This window comes from Gekko japonicus, unplaced genomic scaffold (assembly GCF_001447785.1).
Source record: "Gekko japonicus isolate JY-2015 unplaced genomic scaffold, Gekko_japonicus_V1.1 scaffold47, whole genome shotgun sequence".
In the NCBI taxonomy this organism is placed as follows: domain Eukaryota; kingdom Metazoa; phylum Chordata; class Lepidosauria; order Squamata; family Gekkonidae; genus Gekko; species Gekko japonicus.
In genome coordinates this window covers 2,089,660-2,101,709 of record NW_015165235.1, presented here as the reverse complement: position 1 = coordinate 2,101,709, position 12,050 = coordinate 2,089,660, and the positions used below count along the sequence as shown (strand labels likewise).

At 40.7% G+C, this 12,050-nt stretch overlaps 2 protein-coding genes across 8 annotated transcripts in view; one reads left to right on the top strand and one right to left on the bottom strand.

The window, feature by feature from the left end:
• RAD54B (RAD54 homolog B (S. cerevisiae)) overlaps positions 1–716 on the bottom strand; it is a 61,264-nt gene extending 60,548 nt beyond the window's left edge. Inside the window, exon 1 of the mRNA XM_015409836.1 lies at positions 494–716. The gene's annotated coding sequence lies outside the window, so the exon portion shown is untranslated. The remainder of the gene's footprint in view (positions 1–493) is intronic.
• Positions 717–764: 48 nt separating this feature from the next.
• LOC107109261 (RING finger protein 151-like) lies at positions 765–11,230 on the top strand. Of its 7 annotated transcripts, none has more exons than XM_015409848.1 (6): positions 765–795; positions 3,470–3,698; positions 4,691–4,830; positions 6,058–6,220; positions 8,368–8,488; positions 9,655–11,230. In XM_015409848.1, exons 2-6 carry the CDS (start codon positions 3,493–3,495, stop codon positions 9,886–9,888), a joined length of 864 nt encoding a protein of 287 aa, XP_015265334.1. In that variant the 5' UTR covers positions 765–795; positions 3,470–3,492; the 3' UTR covers positions 9,889–11,230. The 7 variants fall into 7 exon arrangements, with proteins under 7 accessions (XP_015265334.1, XP_015265335.1, XP_015265329.1 ...); XM_015409849.1 differs by lacking the exon at positions 765–795 and adding an exon at positions 905–1,002 and having other exon boundaries at positions 3,480–3,698; XM_015409843.1 differs by lacking the exon at positions 765–795 and adding an exon at positions 1,016–1,081 and having other exon boundaries at positions 3,480–3,698.
• The last annotated feature ends 820 nt before the right edge of the window (positions 11,231–12,050 follow it).

Genomic DNA, 12,050 nt, shown 5'->3' with positions numbered 1-12,050 from the left:
ATAAAAACACCAACAGTGCCACAGCAAATGGCTATATCCTTCCCCGTCTGTGACATCTGGGTATAACGCTGCTTAGAATGGCACTACAGGTTTTCTAAAGCTAGGAGAGAAAGGCAGAGAAAGAAACTGCTACAGCAATATAGAAAATGAATTTTTGGAAAACTGAAGTACCACAAGCATACCAGCCTTAAGGTGGGGCCCAGAGATCTTCCCAATCAACAACGAATCTCCAGACCACCGATATCAGTTCCCCTGGATAAAATATCTGTTTTGGAAGGTGGATTCTATGGCATTATACCCCCTGAGATCCCTCCCCCTACAACACTCCAGGATTTCCCCAAAATGGAGTTGGCAACCCTAGCAGCTGAACCGTATTGTACACTTAAAAGGCGGGAATGGCTGTACCATCTCTTTGATCCGTAAAAATGCCCACTAGCAGTCTCCACTACCGCCCTCAATTCGTCCCGGTCCCTGGCTACCCAACCGCACTCACATTCCAATTCAACGGTCCCGCCACACGGAGGCTACGGCTGCGCCATCGAATCCTAACCCAACTGCCCATGCGCAGTCGATGTCAACACTTGCCGGTAGGCCAATCCTCTTTCCCAGTGACCGTCCAATTTACTGCGCATGCTCAATGATCCAAGCGTACTGCTTTGGTCCTTTTTTTAAAACCCTTCCCTCTACATCCTCCTGTCACCGCTCTTAAAAGTAGGCGCGAGCAAGTTCGCTATTGCGCATGCCCGACACGCAATTCCCCCACCGCTCAACATGGCCGATGTGTGTCGCAAAATGGTATCTTCTTCTTCCCGTTGTCCGGGCTACGTGCTATTTACAGCACTTAACGAAGCTGCATGGCAACCGAACGGGAGAAGGAGGGGGTGGCGCTCTGTGGTTAGAGGAGGGCTTCGCTATCAGCCATTTTCTTCTCCTCCTGGCGGCAGGGGAGGAAAGTGCGCCCCTCCCTGATGGAGAGATTGATGTCGCGCGGGGTCTCTTGAAGTAAGAGGGGAGGCGAAGACCTGGCCCTGGGACAGAGGAGGCGGCTGTAGGTGGTCGAGCTGGGCTGGCATCGGAGATTGTGGGTTTTGGCTTTATGATTTTTCTTGTAAGGACATAATATAACGAATGCTAGACCTTATTTACGGTCATTAGAATGAGGTAGGTCCTGTTATTCTGCTGCAGCCAGTAGTCTTGTCACACCTTAAAAGACTTACCGAATATTATTAATCTGTAGGATGTCACAAGTCTGCATCTGATGAAGCAAGCTGTGACTTGCCCTGAAATCGCCTCTGTTAGTCCTTAAAATGCCACGGGACTCCTGTTTAATTTTTCTACAACAGGGTTACACCGCTGGAATTAGTATCATACAAGGCTACCTGTAATTTTAATAATAAAATGATTGAAGTTTCATTTATGACATTATGGGCTTTGTGGTAAGACTTTAGGATCTGGTTTTGTGAATTTCCAAAACAGGGAACAATGTACATTCAGGCTATAACCAATGTCCCCTCTAAGCTGTAGAGTCTTGTGAGCAAAAATTCTACTTTGTGAGCTACTGGCATTAAAGTTGTGAGCAAGCGATTTGGCTACTGCATAAATTAGTTTGCTCTGGAGCCATCCTTCCTGAGCTGAGACAAAAATGTGTGAGCCGGAGGCTAAAAAACTGTGAGCTAGCTCACACTAATTCAGCTTAGAGGGAACACTGGCTATAACCCTTATGTTTGCTTACTGGGGAGTAAAATTGGCACAGGGTCAGACTGTAAGGTATTCTGTATAGAAGCAAAGCCCATTGCACTTCGTGGGATTTACTTCTGAGTAAACATACAAAGGAAAATGTAGACTAATATGCTGTTTTGGGTGAAAGGAAATGCCATTGAACTCAGTAGGACTTAATTTACGAGAAATGTGAGTGGCACATTTTCAGTATTTTCTCAACACCTAGGAGAATAGTACAAACCAAACTAAACTCTATCATGTTTGGAGGTGAGAGATCATCTTTGAAAGATGCATTTTAGAAAAACAACTTTAAGAAAACACTTGAAAGATGAATGGTGAGTATTATTGAAGAGCCAGGGCAAAAAAAAGTGGATACTGTTTCCATTATGGAACACTGAGAGCCTGTCAACAATAAGCAGAAAACATTGGGCATGATCCAGTCAAAGTTGGTTACTTGTGTCAGTTGTGGTGGAAAAGATAAGCACACATTTAACACTTTCCAACTGAAAGTAGGAGAGTAACAACGTATTTACAGGATGCACAGCAGGCCGCTTATGTGAAAATATAAGACTTTATATTTGGATTAAATGTTTCCATTTATTTGTGCATTTAATTATGAAAAAGGAAAGGAAAAGGTAACCCATTTCAGTGAGTTACCATTAGGAGAAATTAGAGTGTCCAAAAACAGTGTAATATTACCTTGAAATCTGGCACAATGTAAAAAAGCCTATGATTAAGGCTCGTGTTGGTTTTCCTAAAAGTGAACTTTCTTGTTGTATAAAAGCAGTTGAACTAACAGGACAGGGTAAGTGTTCCTTTTATCTAATTTATGGCTTTGCATACTTGGGAAAAGTCAAAAGTTGTATTCAGGTCCTTTAGGCAGGCCATTATAACCTCTAACAGATTTATTTAGCTATGAAATTTCTTATCCTTTCATAGAACAACCCTTTTGATACCACAATCTGTTTTCCATCCCATTTTGATTCAGTTTCCAGACTAATTGGCAATGCTTTAATTTTAGAGTCTATATTGGTTAAAAAAGCAGTGTAAGAAAAGTTTTTGTAGTCTGCTGCTTCTCCCTCAAGGAGTTACACATCACATCACAGAGATGTTCAGCTGAATGTCGTGAACTACAGAAAGTATATTGTAACACATAAACTCCTGTATTCTCATAATCTCTAAAGCATGCACATTGATGGTGCTGTATACATGATAAATATTATAATAATTTATTCCCAAATGTACAGTCTGGTTTAACGTAACTGAAGGGGTGAGATCTCAATTCCGTACTCCAGTAGACCCACAACTCAGGAAAAAAGGATGCTGTATCTCAAATGACTTTTTAAAGCTTCCAGTTTCCTGCCATTTGCCTCTGCATATTTATTTATTATTATCTCCCCATTTCCAGAAATAAGGTGGTAGAGATTTTGTATACAGTGACCTTTAGCCATACTATGGAAACATTTGTGTCTGTTAGCCTGTTTAAATCAAATCCTTGTAAACAAGTCCTAACACAAGTCCACTTTCTGGAGCATATGCCTATGGCCCTCTGGTGAGGTAGGATGGCATGCAAGATACCTCCTGCCATGTTGTTCATAGGACACGTTCTCTTGTCCTTATAGTTCTCTTGTCCTCTTGGCGTTATAGATGCAGCATGCAGGTGTGTTACAAATGCTCCCTTCCCTTTCAAAGACAGCATGAGAAATAGTTGTGGTTTTCCAGCAACACTGATTCTGTTTCATTACTCTAGTTGGCTAAAGGTCTGTAGCAAGAATGGGTTATGACACTGAGCGCTTCGTCGGTTATGTTAACGAGGGTCTCTTGTGCTGCATCTGCCGAGATGTTCTAGAAGATCCCCTGCAGGCTCCTTGTGAACATGCTTTCTGCACTTCCTGCATACAAGGATGGCTTGTCCATTACAATAACTGCCCAGAGGACCGTCAACCACTTGATCTGTCCAACCTCCAACCTCTCTACAGGTGTGTAACTAACTTGGGACACATCACTCCCATCGCTAGCTCTGATTGACGGCATTATAAAGGCAATGGTGGGGCTTCCCCTCCTTTTTGTACACTAACTTCAGGTTATCAAAACAAAGGTGAAATTATCTAAGCTGCGTAACAAATTTAGTCACTTTCATTCAGCATCAGAATTCTTCTTAAAAGAATATAACTGTATTTCATTGACTTCTGTATGAATTGCCTTCTCTATTGTTGAATATTTCCATTTATCACGTGTTGGCAGAACTAGATTACTCAGTCCCTACATTTTGGAAAAAATGGGAAAGGATTTAAGGATTCTGATTGGAAATTGGTATGGAATACATCCCTTCCAAATGAACCTTTATTTTTAAAAAGAAAACTTTGTTAAAATTCAGTACTAATGGTTATTTGATGCAAGACAGAATAAGTTTAATATATAAAATAGATGTGATAAATGTTGGTGGTGCTATGCTAATAGAACAGATTTTAAACATATCTTTTAGACATGCCAGAAGATTCAAGCTTTTTGTATTGGTGTTTTGGACCAAGTATTTGAAATTACAAGATGCAGATTACTAATGAACCATGGTAATAATATTGTTATTTAAAATATGATGTATTGTATGTAGATTTAGAAATAGTTATAAATCTACGGACTGTGGCAAAATTAGTATAGCAACAAATTGGAAACATGAAAAAGCACCTAAAAGAATGATGAATAATTTAATGATCAAATTGTGTGCAAATCACATCAAATTTTAGAGTGAATACATTTGAATGCTGGTCTGTATTTCTAATATACTGGGATTTCAAGATATAATCTGCCCATATGTATGTTTTGGCATGTTATTGATATGAAATCGGTGTGTAAAACGGATTTGGTTATGAGAATGTATTATTTATTAAATAGATAATATTTCTTTTGCAATATATCATATAAACAATTTTACAGTATTGTAAGGATGAAAAGAAATAACTTCTATATCCAGGTACATGAAGAATGATCTTAATCGACTCCAGCTTCACTGCAGAAACAAAGAATGCGGTTGTGAAATGGTGTGTTCACTGGAATCCATTGACAGACATGAACGCGAGTGTAAATACAGCCAGATCCCCTGTTCTAATGCTGGTAGGCAGAGATGTATGAGAAATGCCTTTTTACCTTGCAAGCAGGACATTCTCCATTTTCTTTTGAATTCAGTTCCATGTTTTTAGAATATAGATCAAGAAGGCTTCACAGTTGGTGGCTGTTATTGAGTGGTATTTCTCTGTGAACTCCCCTCTGCTTTTTGCTAGGATTAGTTGAAACAGTATGGCTTTTATGATGGATTGGCACCAATGTTTGGGGAGCTAATATTCCTTTTACTGCACACCAGTGGAAGTTCTTGTACCTGTCCAGCCATAGGAAACACTAACCTAAGGCTAAAATAGGCATGGTGCAACAGATCTGGGATCAACATCTCCCCGGTTTTTCTTTGATTTTCTATAAACTTCAAATTAGCAAATTTGTGCCAGTTCGTGCTTAATAATGCTGCAGGCCTAAGGGCAATCATGTGATGTCCTGGAAGTAATCTCCATTGAATAACATGAAACTTGGTCCCAAGTATACCTGTTTAGGATTGCTCCCTAGCTCTTCACTTGATACTACAAGCTTAGGAAACTTGGTGGCAGGGAAGCAGATAAGGGGAGGGTGTTCCCATAATCAGGGTGCCACAACTGAAAAGGTCTTTTCTTATTGCTCCTCTCACTTCTGATAATGTTTAAGAAATGATGGATCAATAGCATATATTACCCTTCCATTGTTTAAATTTTAAGAAAGAAAATTTAGGCACTGACAGCTACCACACCTAGAGAAATATACTGGATATGCCACTGTTGTGCACTAATCCACTTTATCATGTAACTTTCAGTTCCCCAGTTGGAATGGTATTATATCCATTCATTACATTTCTAATCACTTTAATGACAAATGCATTTTAGAAATGTAAACATTTCTATGAACAATATAGGAATGGGAATTTTTCCATCCCACATCAGCTCCACGTGGCTGATTTGAACTTTTTTTAAAAAGATGAGAAGTCCTAATTAAGAACCTCGTGTCCTCTCTAGTTTGGCACTGACATAGTTGGATAATGGAATAACACAGGAAGCCATTTGCTTGTTAACATTTCATATGTACTTGGACTATCATGGGATGTTGAAATAATTCTGGCTCTGATACGAACTAGGATAAACAGTACAATCCGAAGAAGAGTTACCACCCTTCTAAGTCCATTGATGGCTCTGGGCTCTGCTGAGGATTGCACTGAAAACTAGTGCTTACTGCTTCCCCTCTGATCTACTGCTTTCTGTTCAGGCTGCCCAGTCCAGGTTGAACGATGCAACTTAGATAGCCACTTGGCAGAGTGTGAATACCGAAGCCGAGAATGCCCCAATGGCTGTGGGTACAGCAGTCTCCGAGCTGAAGGTGCACCACACAGTTGCATGGCAGAGCTGAGAACAGAACTAGAACTGCTCAGGTGAGTAGAGTAACTCTCTTTTTCTCTGACTATTCACATTTTCTGAAACAAAAGGCATTCATTGATAGTTAATTATTGCAACTAGTATCTCTTTGAATTTCCAGTATTTTTAATAGTCTGTGTGTTCATTGATGTGCAAAAGGAACTATTTGAAAACAAACTCTGGTGTTTCTGCAGCTCTCTGGTGGTTAGCAGTGTTAGCTTCATGAACTGTGACCACTGCCATCTCCTTGTACTCTTTTTCAATTTATAAAAATTGTGCCAAATTCACTGAAATAGTCAACAAGTCAACCATTTCTTGGTACCGCATAGGGAACGCCAGGGTAGTCCCACATGGGGAATGAGAGTTGCCCTTTAATCAAATATGCAGACTTCTCCAGCTTATTGCTCTTCTCTGCCTTCTCCTGAGAGGAATCTGCAGCAACCAGACCCCATCCCCACAGGGAATGCCAGAGTGACAACCCCGCAACTGGCAAGAGCCTCCCCACTTCCCCAGCCGCAGAGCCATTTCATGCAGCAGGCAGACAACTGGGCCAGCACCTTGGGAGCCCCTCGGCAGAGCTGTCTCCTGAGTGCATGAGGCAGGCTGTGGGGGGAACATGGCATATGAAGAGGTTGCTTTCTGGGCTGTACTGGCTAACTGAGCATTCTGCATAATCAAATGCTAGATAACAAAGCTTCTACTGTAATGTAAAATGTCTGTCTTCAAAACTAAATATCATTCATCCAGCACAAGTTTATGGACTGATAATTCAGCTGATTTTGGCATGTCAAAATGTGATGCATATTTATCTTGGATTAACAGGAAAAAACCTCTATAAACGAGTATGACTTCAAATGTATGGAAGGTTAAAAATAATCTTTGATCACATTTGATTATTGTCAAATCAGCAATGAGAGAATGATGTTTTAGACAGAATTTAGTATCTGATCATAAACTTTGTTTTGCCCATCTCTATATAAGTCTTTTGGGTGTGGCTTTCCTCCCATTTGTCAATCTCTAGTCGATTACCCTCTTTCTCCCTCCTTGGACAATAGTTGTTCAATATTAAAAAGAAACTGTCAGCCATGTTCTGTGCCACAGGATGGCACAGAAATTATTGCCATTATAAGCCAGAGTGAGTGTTTATTATGTGTAGCCAAGAATCACAGTTTAGGCTTTCAGGGAATTTGCAGGGGAGGGGGGTTCCAAAGCCTGAGATTCCGGAGCAAAAGAAAGACTAGAAAGATGAAGCAGGGAAGCCTAGCAGAGAGGCAGAGAATTGACAAATGTCTGCTTAACTCCGCTCCTGCTCTCTAATATTGTTTTCTGCGTGGACCACTTTTTAATGCACATTTGAGGGTTTCCTTCCAGTTAGAATATTTCCAGCATGTTATCGTATTTGCACAGTTCATCACCTCTGCCTAGAAAATACTCAGCCCTTTTCCTGTTCTTCATTCCTTTTTCTTGGTCTTCCTGCAGCTTTGCTATTCTTCCCATCTTTTTCTACTGGTATCTCCAGGCTTATTCCTTTAGTTGCTCAGCAAGCACTGATCATCTTGGTAAGTGAAGCTGGAAACAGACACTCTCCATTTACAAATAAGATTCTGGAATAATTCAAGTTTTCAGAGTGTTAAAACACCTTGATGGGATTGAGTACCATTTTTTAAATAGCGCTACTGACTCATTATCTGTGCCCTAATAATGCATTCTGCATTAACACTACTGTGATCACAGACCTCAACCATCTTGTCTTGTTGCTTTTTCCTATTACATCATCACTTTGGGGAGTTGTGAAACTTTCCTAAATTTCTACTAAGCTAAATGGCCTAACTTTGAAACATACGCATTTTTGTGTGAAAGCACGCTAAAACCTATTGAAAGTAAGTAGGATGAACTGATGCTAAGGTCCTTGGAAGAGTTTGCAACCGTCTATCTTCTGTGTGTTATTTCTGCCATTATTGGAAAGGACAGATTCTCAACAAGAGGCTAAATTGCTTCTAAAGACTTGTGATGTGTGCAGGACTACAGGAAGCTGGCAGAGCAGTTTCTGAAGGTGATTGTTGTTTTGCCATAACTGAACAGTATTTTAAATACTGTCAGAACAGCTTTTTGTGTGTGTAGAAATAGTGTTTCATTTTTAGGTTTTAAAAAATATATTTTCTAGGTCAGAGATGGTCTGCAGAATGGAAGAAGCAAAACATGAGATGGAATCCAGATTAGATTTTCAAAGGAGACATATGGTGCAAAAAGAGAGTCTTTTGCAAAATGAGATTGAAGAGCTCAAGGTATATGTATAATTTTTGTACTGAATTGTACTACATTTACCTCTCGGATAATTTTGCTTCCCTAAATGGTTTCTTTTAGTGACTTAATGCCTCTGTCTAATTTATTCCTTGCTGAATGTTGTGTTTTCAAGTAGCTATAACATATACTTTTTTTGAAGTAATGCTTTGAGCATCAGGAATCCCGTCAGAAACCCAGGGAAGCAGGTGTTAGGTGATGTGCAAACCAGTCATATGAATGTTGAATAGACCTTTGTAATCATTCTGATTTGTAAGTCAGACTGATTCCAAAATTGTCCTTCAGCCTTCTTTGCCATCCAGCCCTCCAACTGCTAACAGCCCTCATTCCTGTCCTTTCCATGCTTACTAAGGCAGCAGGCTCTAAATGCTGCTGCCTGCAAGTATGAGCAGCACTACCCAGCAGTTCCCATGCACACAGCAGCATCTGGGACCTGAAGCTCATTATGACAGTGTGCCAGTGTGCCTTGCACTGGTGAACACTGGGATAGAAAATAGCACAGTGGAGCAGAGCAGGTCAATCTTCGAGGGTATGGAACCAGTCTGAAATGGTTCTGGGTATGGGGGAGATCCATGAAATAAATTGTCTGGAGCCATCAAAATTCAGATTTGATGAATTGCTGCTAATTGTTGGTCTGCACAGCGTTTGGAACCTCAGGCTACTGGGTCAAAGAAGTATGGTGTACAGCCCACCAAAACAATAGATTGGAGAGAATGGCACGTGCAAGTTCTTGAGCCTATTGTTGCACTCTTCCCAATGAATGTGACAGATTCAGGGATGTTACAGCTGACAAGAAAGCCATCCACTGCCAGTGTGGCTAGACGCATGAACACATGAAGCTGCCTTATACTGAATCAGACCTTTGGTCCATCAGAGTCAGTATTGTCTACTCAGACTGGCAGTGGCTCTCCAGGGTCTCAGGCAGAGATCTTTTGCATCCCAGATCCTTTAACTGGAGATGCCAGGGACTGAACCTGGGACCTTCTGCATACTCTGCCTCTGAGCCACAGTCCTCCCCTGAATTCCTTGGGAGGAGGGCAAGGCACAAATGAGACAGAAAATTGTGACCTTCTTAAGTTTGTAGTTCTGAAGAGTGCTTAACGGATAACACAGCTTTCATTTAAAAGCCACTTGTATTAATACTTTTTAGAGTCAGATGTCTCGGATGATGTCTGATATACATACCCTGATGGCAACTGAAAGGCAGCACCGTCAAAAACTGGAGCAGGCAGAACTTGAAAAACAGGAATTGCTGGAGCTTGTGAAGGGCCTCCAGAAAGATTACCGATTGACTCGGGATGGCAACAAGAAAGGGACAAACGTTCGACCACTAACTCGACTGGAAAGTATGAAGCGGAAACCAAGAGAGGTCACGGTCATATAAAAAGGAAGCTCTCAAATTCCTGCTTCCTCTGTCTACATTTGGACTTGCTCCTGCGTAATATGCACATAAAAGGGATGCAGTCCAACAGTACTGTAGAGCTGCTCACTTGAGTAAGGCCACACATGGGATCCCCTCTGCTAAAGATCAGGCATCAGCTGTGCCTTGAAGGATAGCATTTCAGGAAGCATAAGGAGAATCAATTATGAATCTTAAAAGAATTGTTTAATATGATAACAAAGATTTTCTTGGGATTGTCTTTCTTGCCCAAATCTTTTTAAAGGAATTATTTCATTTGTAGGAATGGGACTTTCCTTACTGAAAGCACAGTTCTATAGCTGATCAAAGGCTGTTCTTTGCAGTGGCTCTACAGATGCTACAACTTGGATCCTGCCAGTTTTTCTGCTCAATCTCACCTGATTTCTCTCCACATTACAGCACCGGCCCCATACAGCTTTTGTACACAAAGGGGTCACATGAATTGAGTCTTTTTGGTGGTCAGAAGGGGCCCTAACAATCCTACGAATGCATAAATGTTATAGCAACTCCCCACGCACCAAATGTAGCTAGTTTTCAGATTCAGACAATTCAAAAGCTACCTGAACTTCCATATGTCAAAAATTGATGGAGTCGTGTGGAAATTCTTCAAGTATTTATTCTGTGTGATCCTTTATACATGTTTAGGCCAGCATAAAAAGCTAAAATCTGGTGTGAAAGTATGGAATTGAAAGGGAAACTTAAACTATATACCAGTGGCTTAGACCTTTAAAATGGGGTTTGTAGTGCCTTTATTATAACAAATCCTTTGTGAAGATAGAAGCATAAGCCAAAGTTTTACAAGAGGAATATTACTGTAGCATTTGTGATACATTTCAGAGAGAGAGAGTTGTTTCTTCAACCGCTATGGCTGGGATCCAGAGAAGCCTATACAAAACTGCTTCTACATGTGTGGGGTACTAAGTTTTCTCTTCATTGGCTATGTAGGGGACTGCGAGGGTAGAGCTGAAAATACCCAAGTGGAATTGTCTAATGAACTTTGGAACCTAGTGTTAATATTTTATACTGTAGTATTATGGAATATATTTACTGAAAAACAGAGAACTTAAATTTCTCTCCTTCTAGGAACTGTTGTGTGATGCATAAACAGTTTAGTATGTCAATGTCATTTCTTCAACTGTTCTTGGCACATTGAAAACTTCATAAAACCAACCTGAAAACTCAAATTATGCAGCCTTCCCCCATATCTCATGTCATCTATTCCATTAGAAATGGTATGTCATTCTTGTACTGATGTTTAGTGTCTTATCTTGGATAATAAATAAAAAGATTTGAGACCATGTCCTTCCTTAGCACTGTAAGGAAAACTGTGCATTATATTGGGTTTGTAGAGGCACCACACAGCTGCATTTTCCGATAAAGGCTACTTTCAGGTCCTCAGTGGCTATGATCTGAGCAGACCCTGCTCCTGGGTTCACTGGCCAGAAAACCTTTATTTTTGAAGTCTCACTGGCTCTCTTTTGCACTCATGCCTTAAAGTATCTCTTGGCTTAACAACCCGTCTTTCTGCTGACTAGTTACTACCAAATAACTCAAACTTGTTAGTGTAGAGAATAGTACCTTGTTAGTGTAGAGAATAGGTACTAATTTCTTTAAAAATAATTTATGCATTATTTGTTTCAAGTGACTTGGAATGTTTCTTAGTTTTGGGGAGGTGGTGGAGGGAAGTAAAATCTATTCTGAAGTCAGAGATCTGGGTAACCTGGTAGGACACTTGCTGTGTTCAGACAGACAGGTGATGCACATTTTTCAGGAGGAAAAAATTGCAGTTTACATCCGAGATTTGATGATCAGCCAAAAAAAAAGATAAACCCCCCCCGTGAAATGTAGATGTCAGTTTTTATAACCTCTGTTAAGATTAGGGTTGCCAGCCTCCAGGTGGGGCCTGGAGATCTCCCGCTTTTACAACTGATCCCCTGGAGAAAATGGCTGCATTGAAGGGTGGACTCTAAGGCATTGTGCCATGCTAAGGCCACTCCCCAAACCCCACCCTTTCCTGGATCCATCCCCAAAGTCTCCCAAGTATTTACCAACCCAGACCTGGCAACCCTAGTTAAGATCTGTCGCTTCAGAATATTTAGCGAGTTGATGAGGAATTATGGAATGTC

What these genes read in the sequence shown, in the direction of transcription:
- LOC107109261 (XM_015409842.1), top strand. An exon ending in AACCTCCAACCTCTCTACAG is followed by an intron (nt 3,699 to 4,690) that starts GTGTGTAACTAA and finishes TTCTATATCCAG; the next exon opens with GTACATGAAGAATGATCTTA. An exon ending in GATCCCCTGTTCTAATGCTG is followed by an intron (nt 4,831 to 6,057) that starts GTAGGCAGAGAT and finishes CTTTCTGTTCAG; the next exon opens with GCTGCCCAGTCCAGGTTGAA.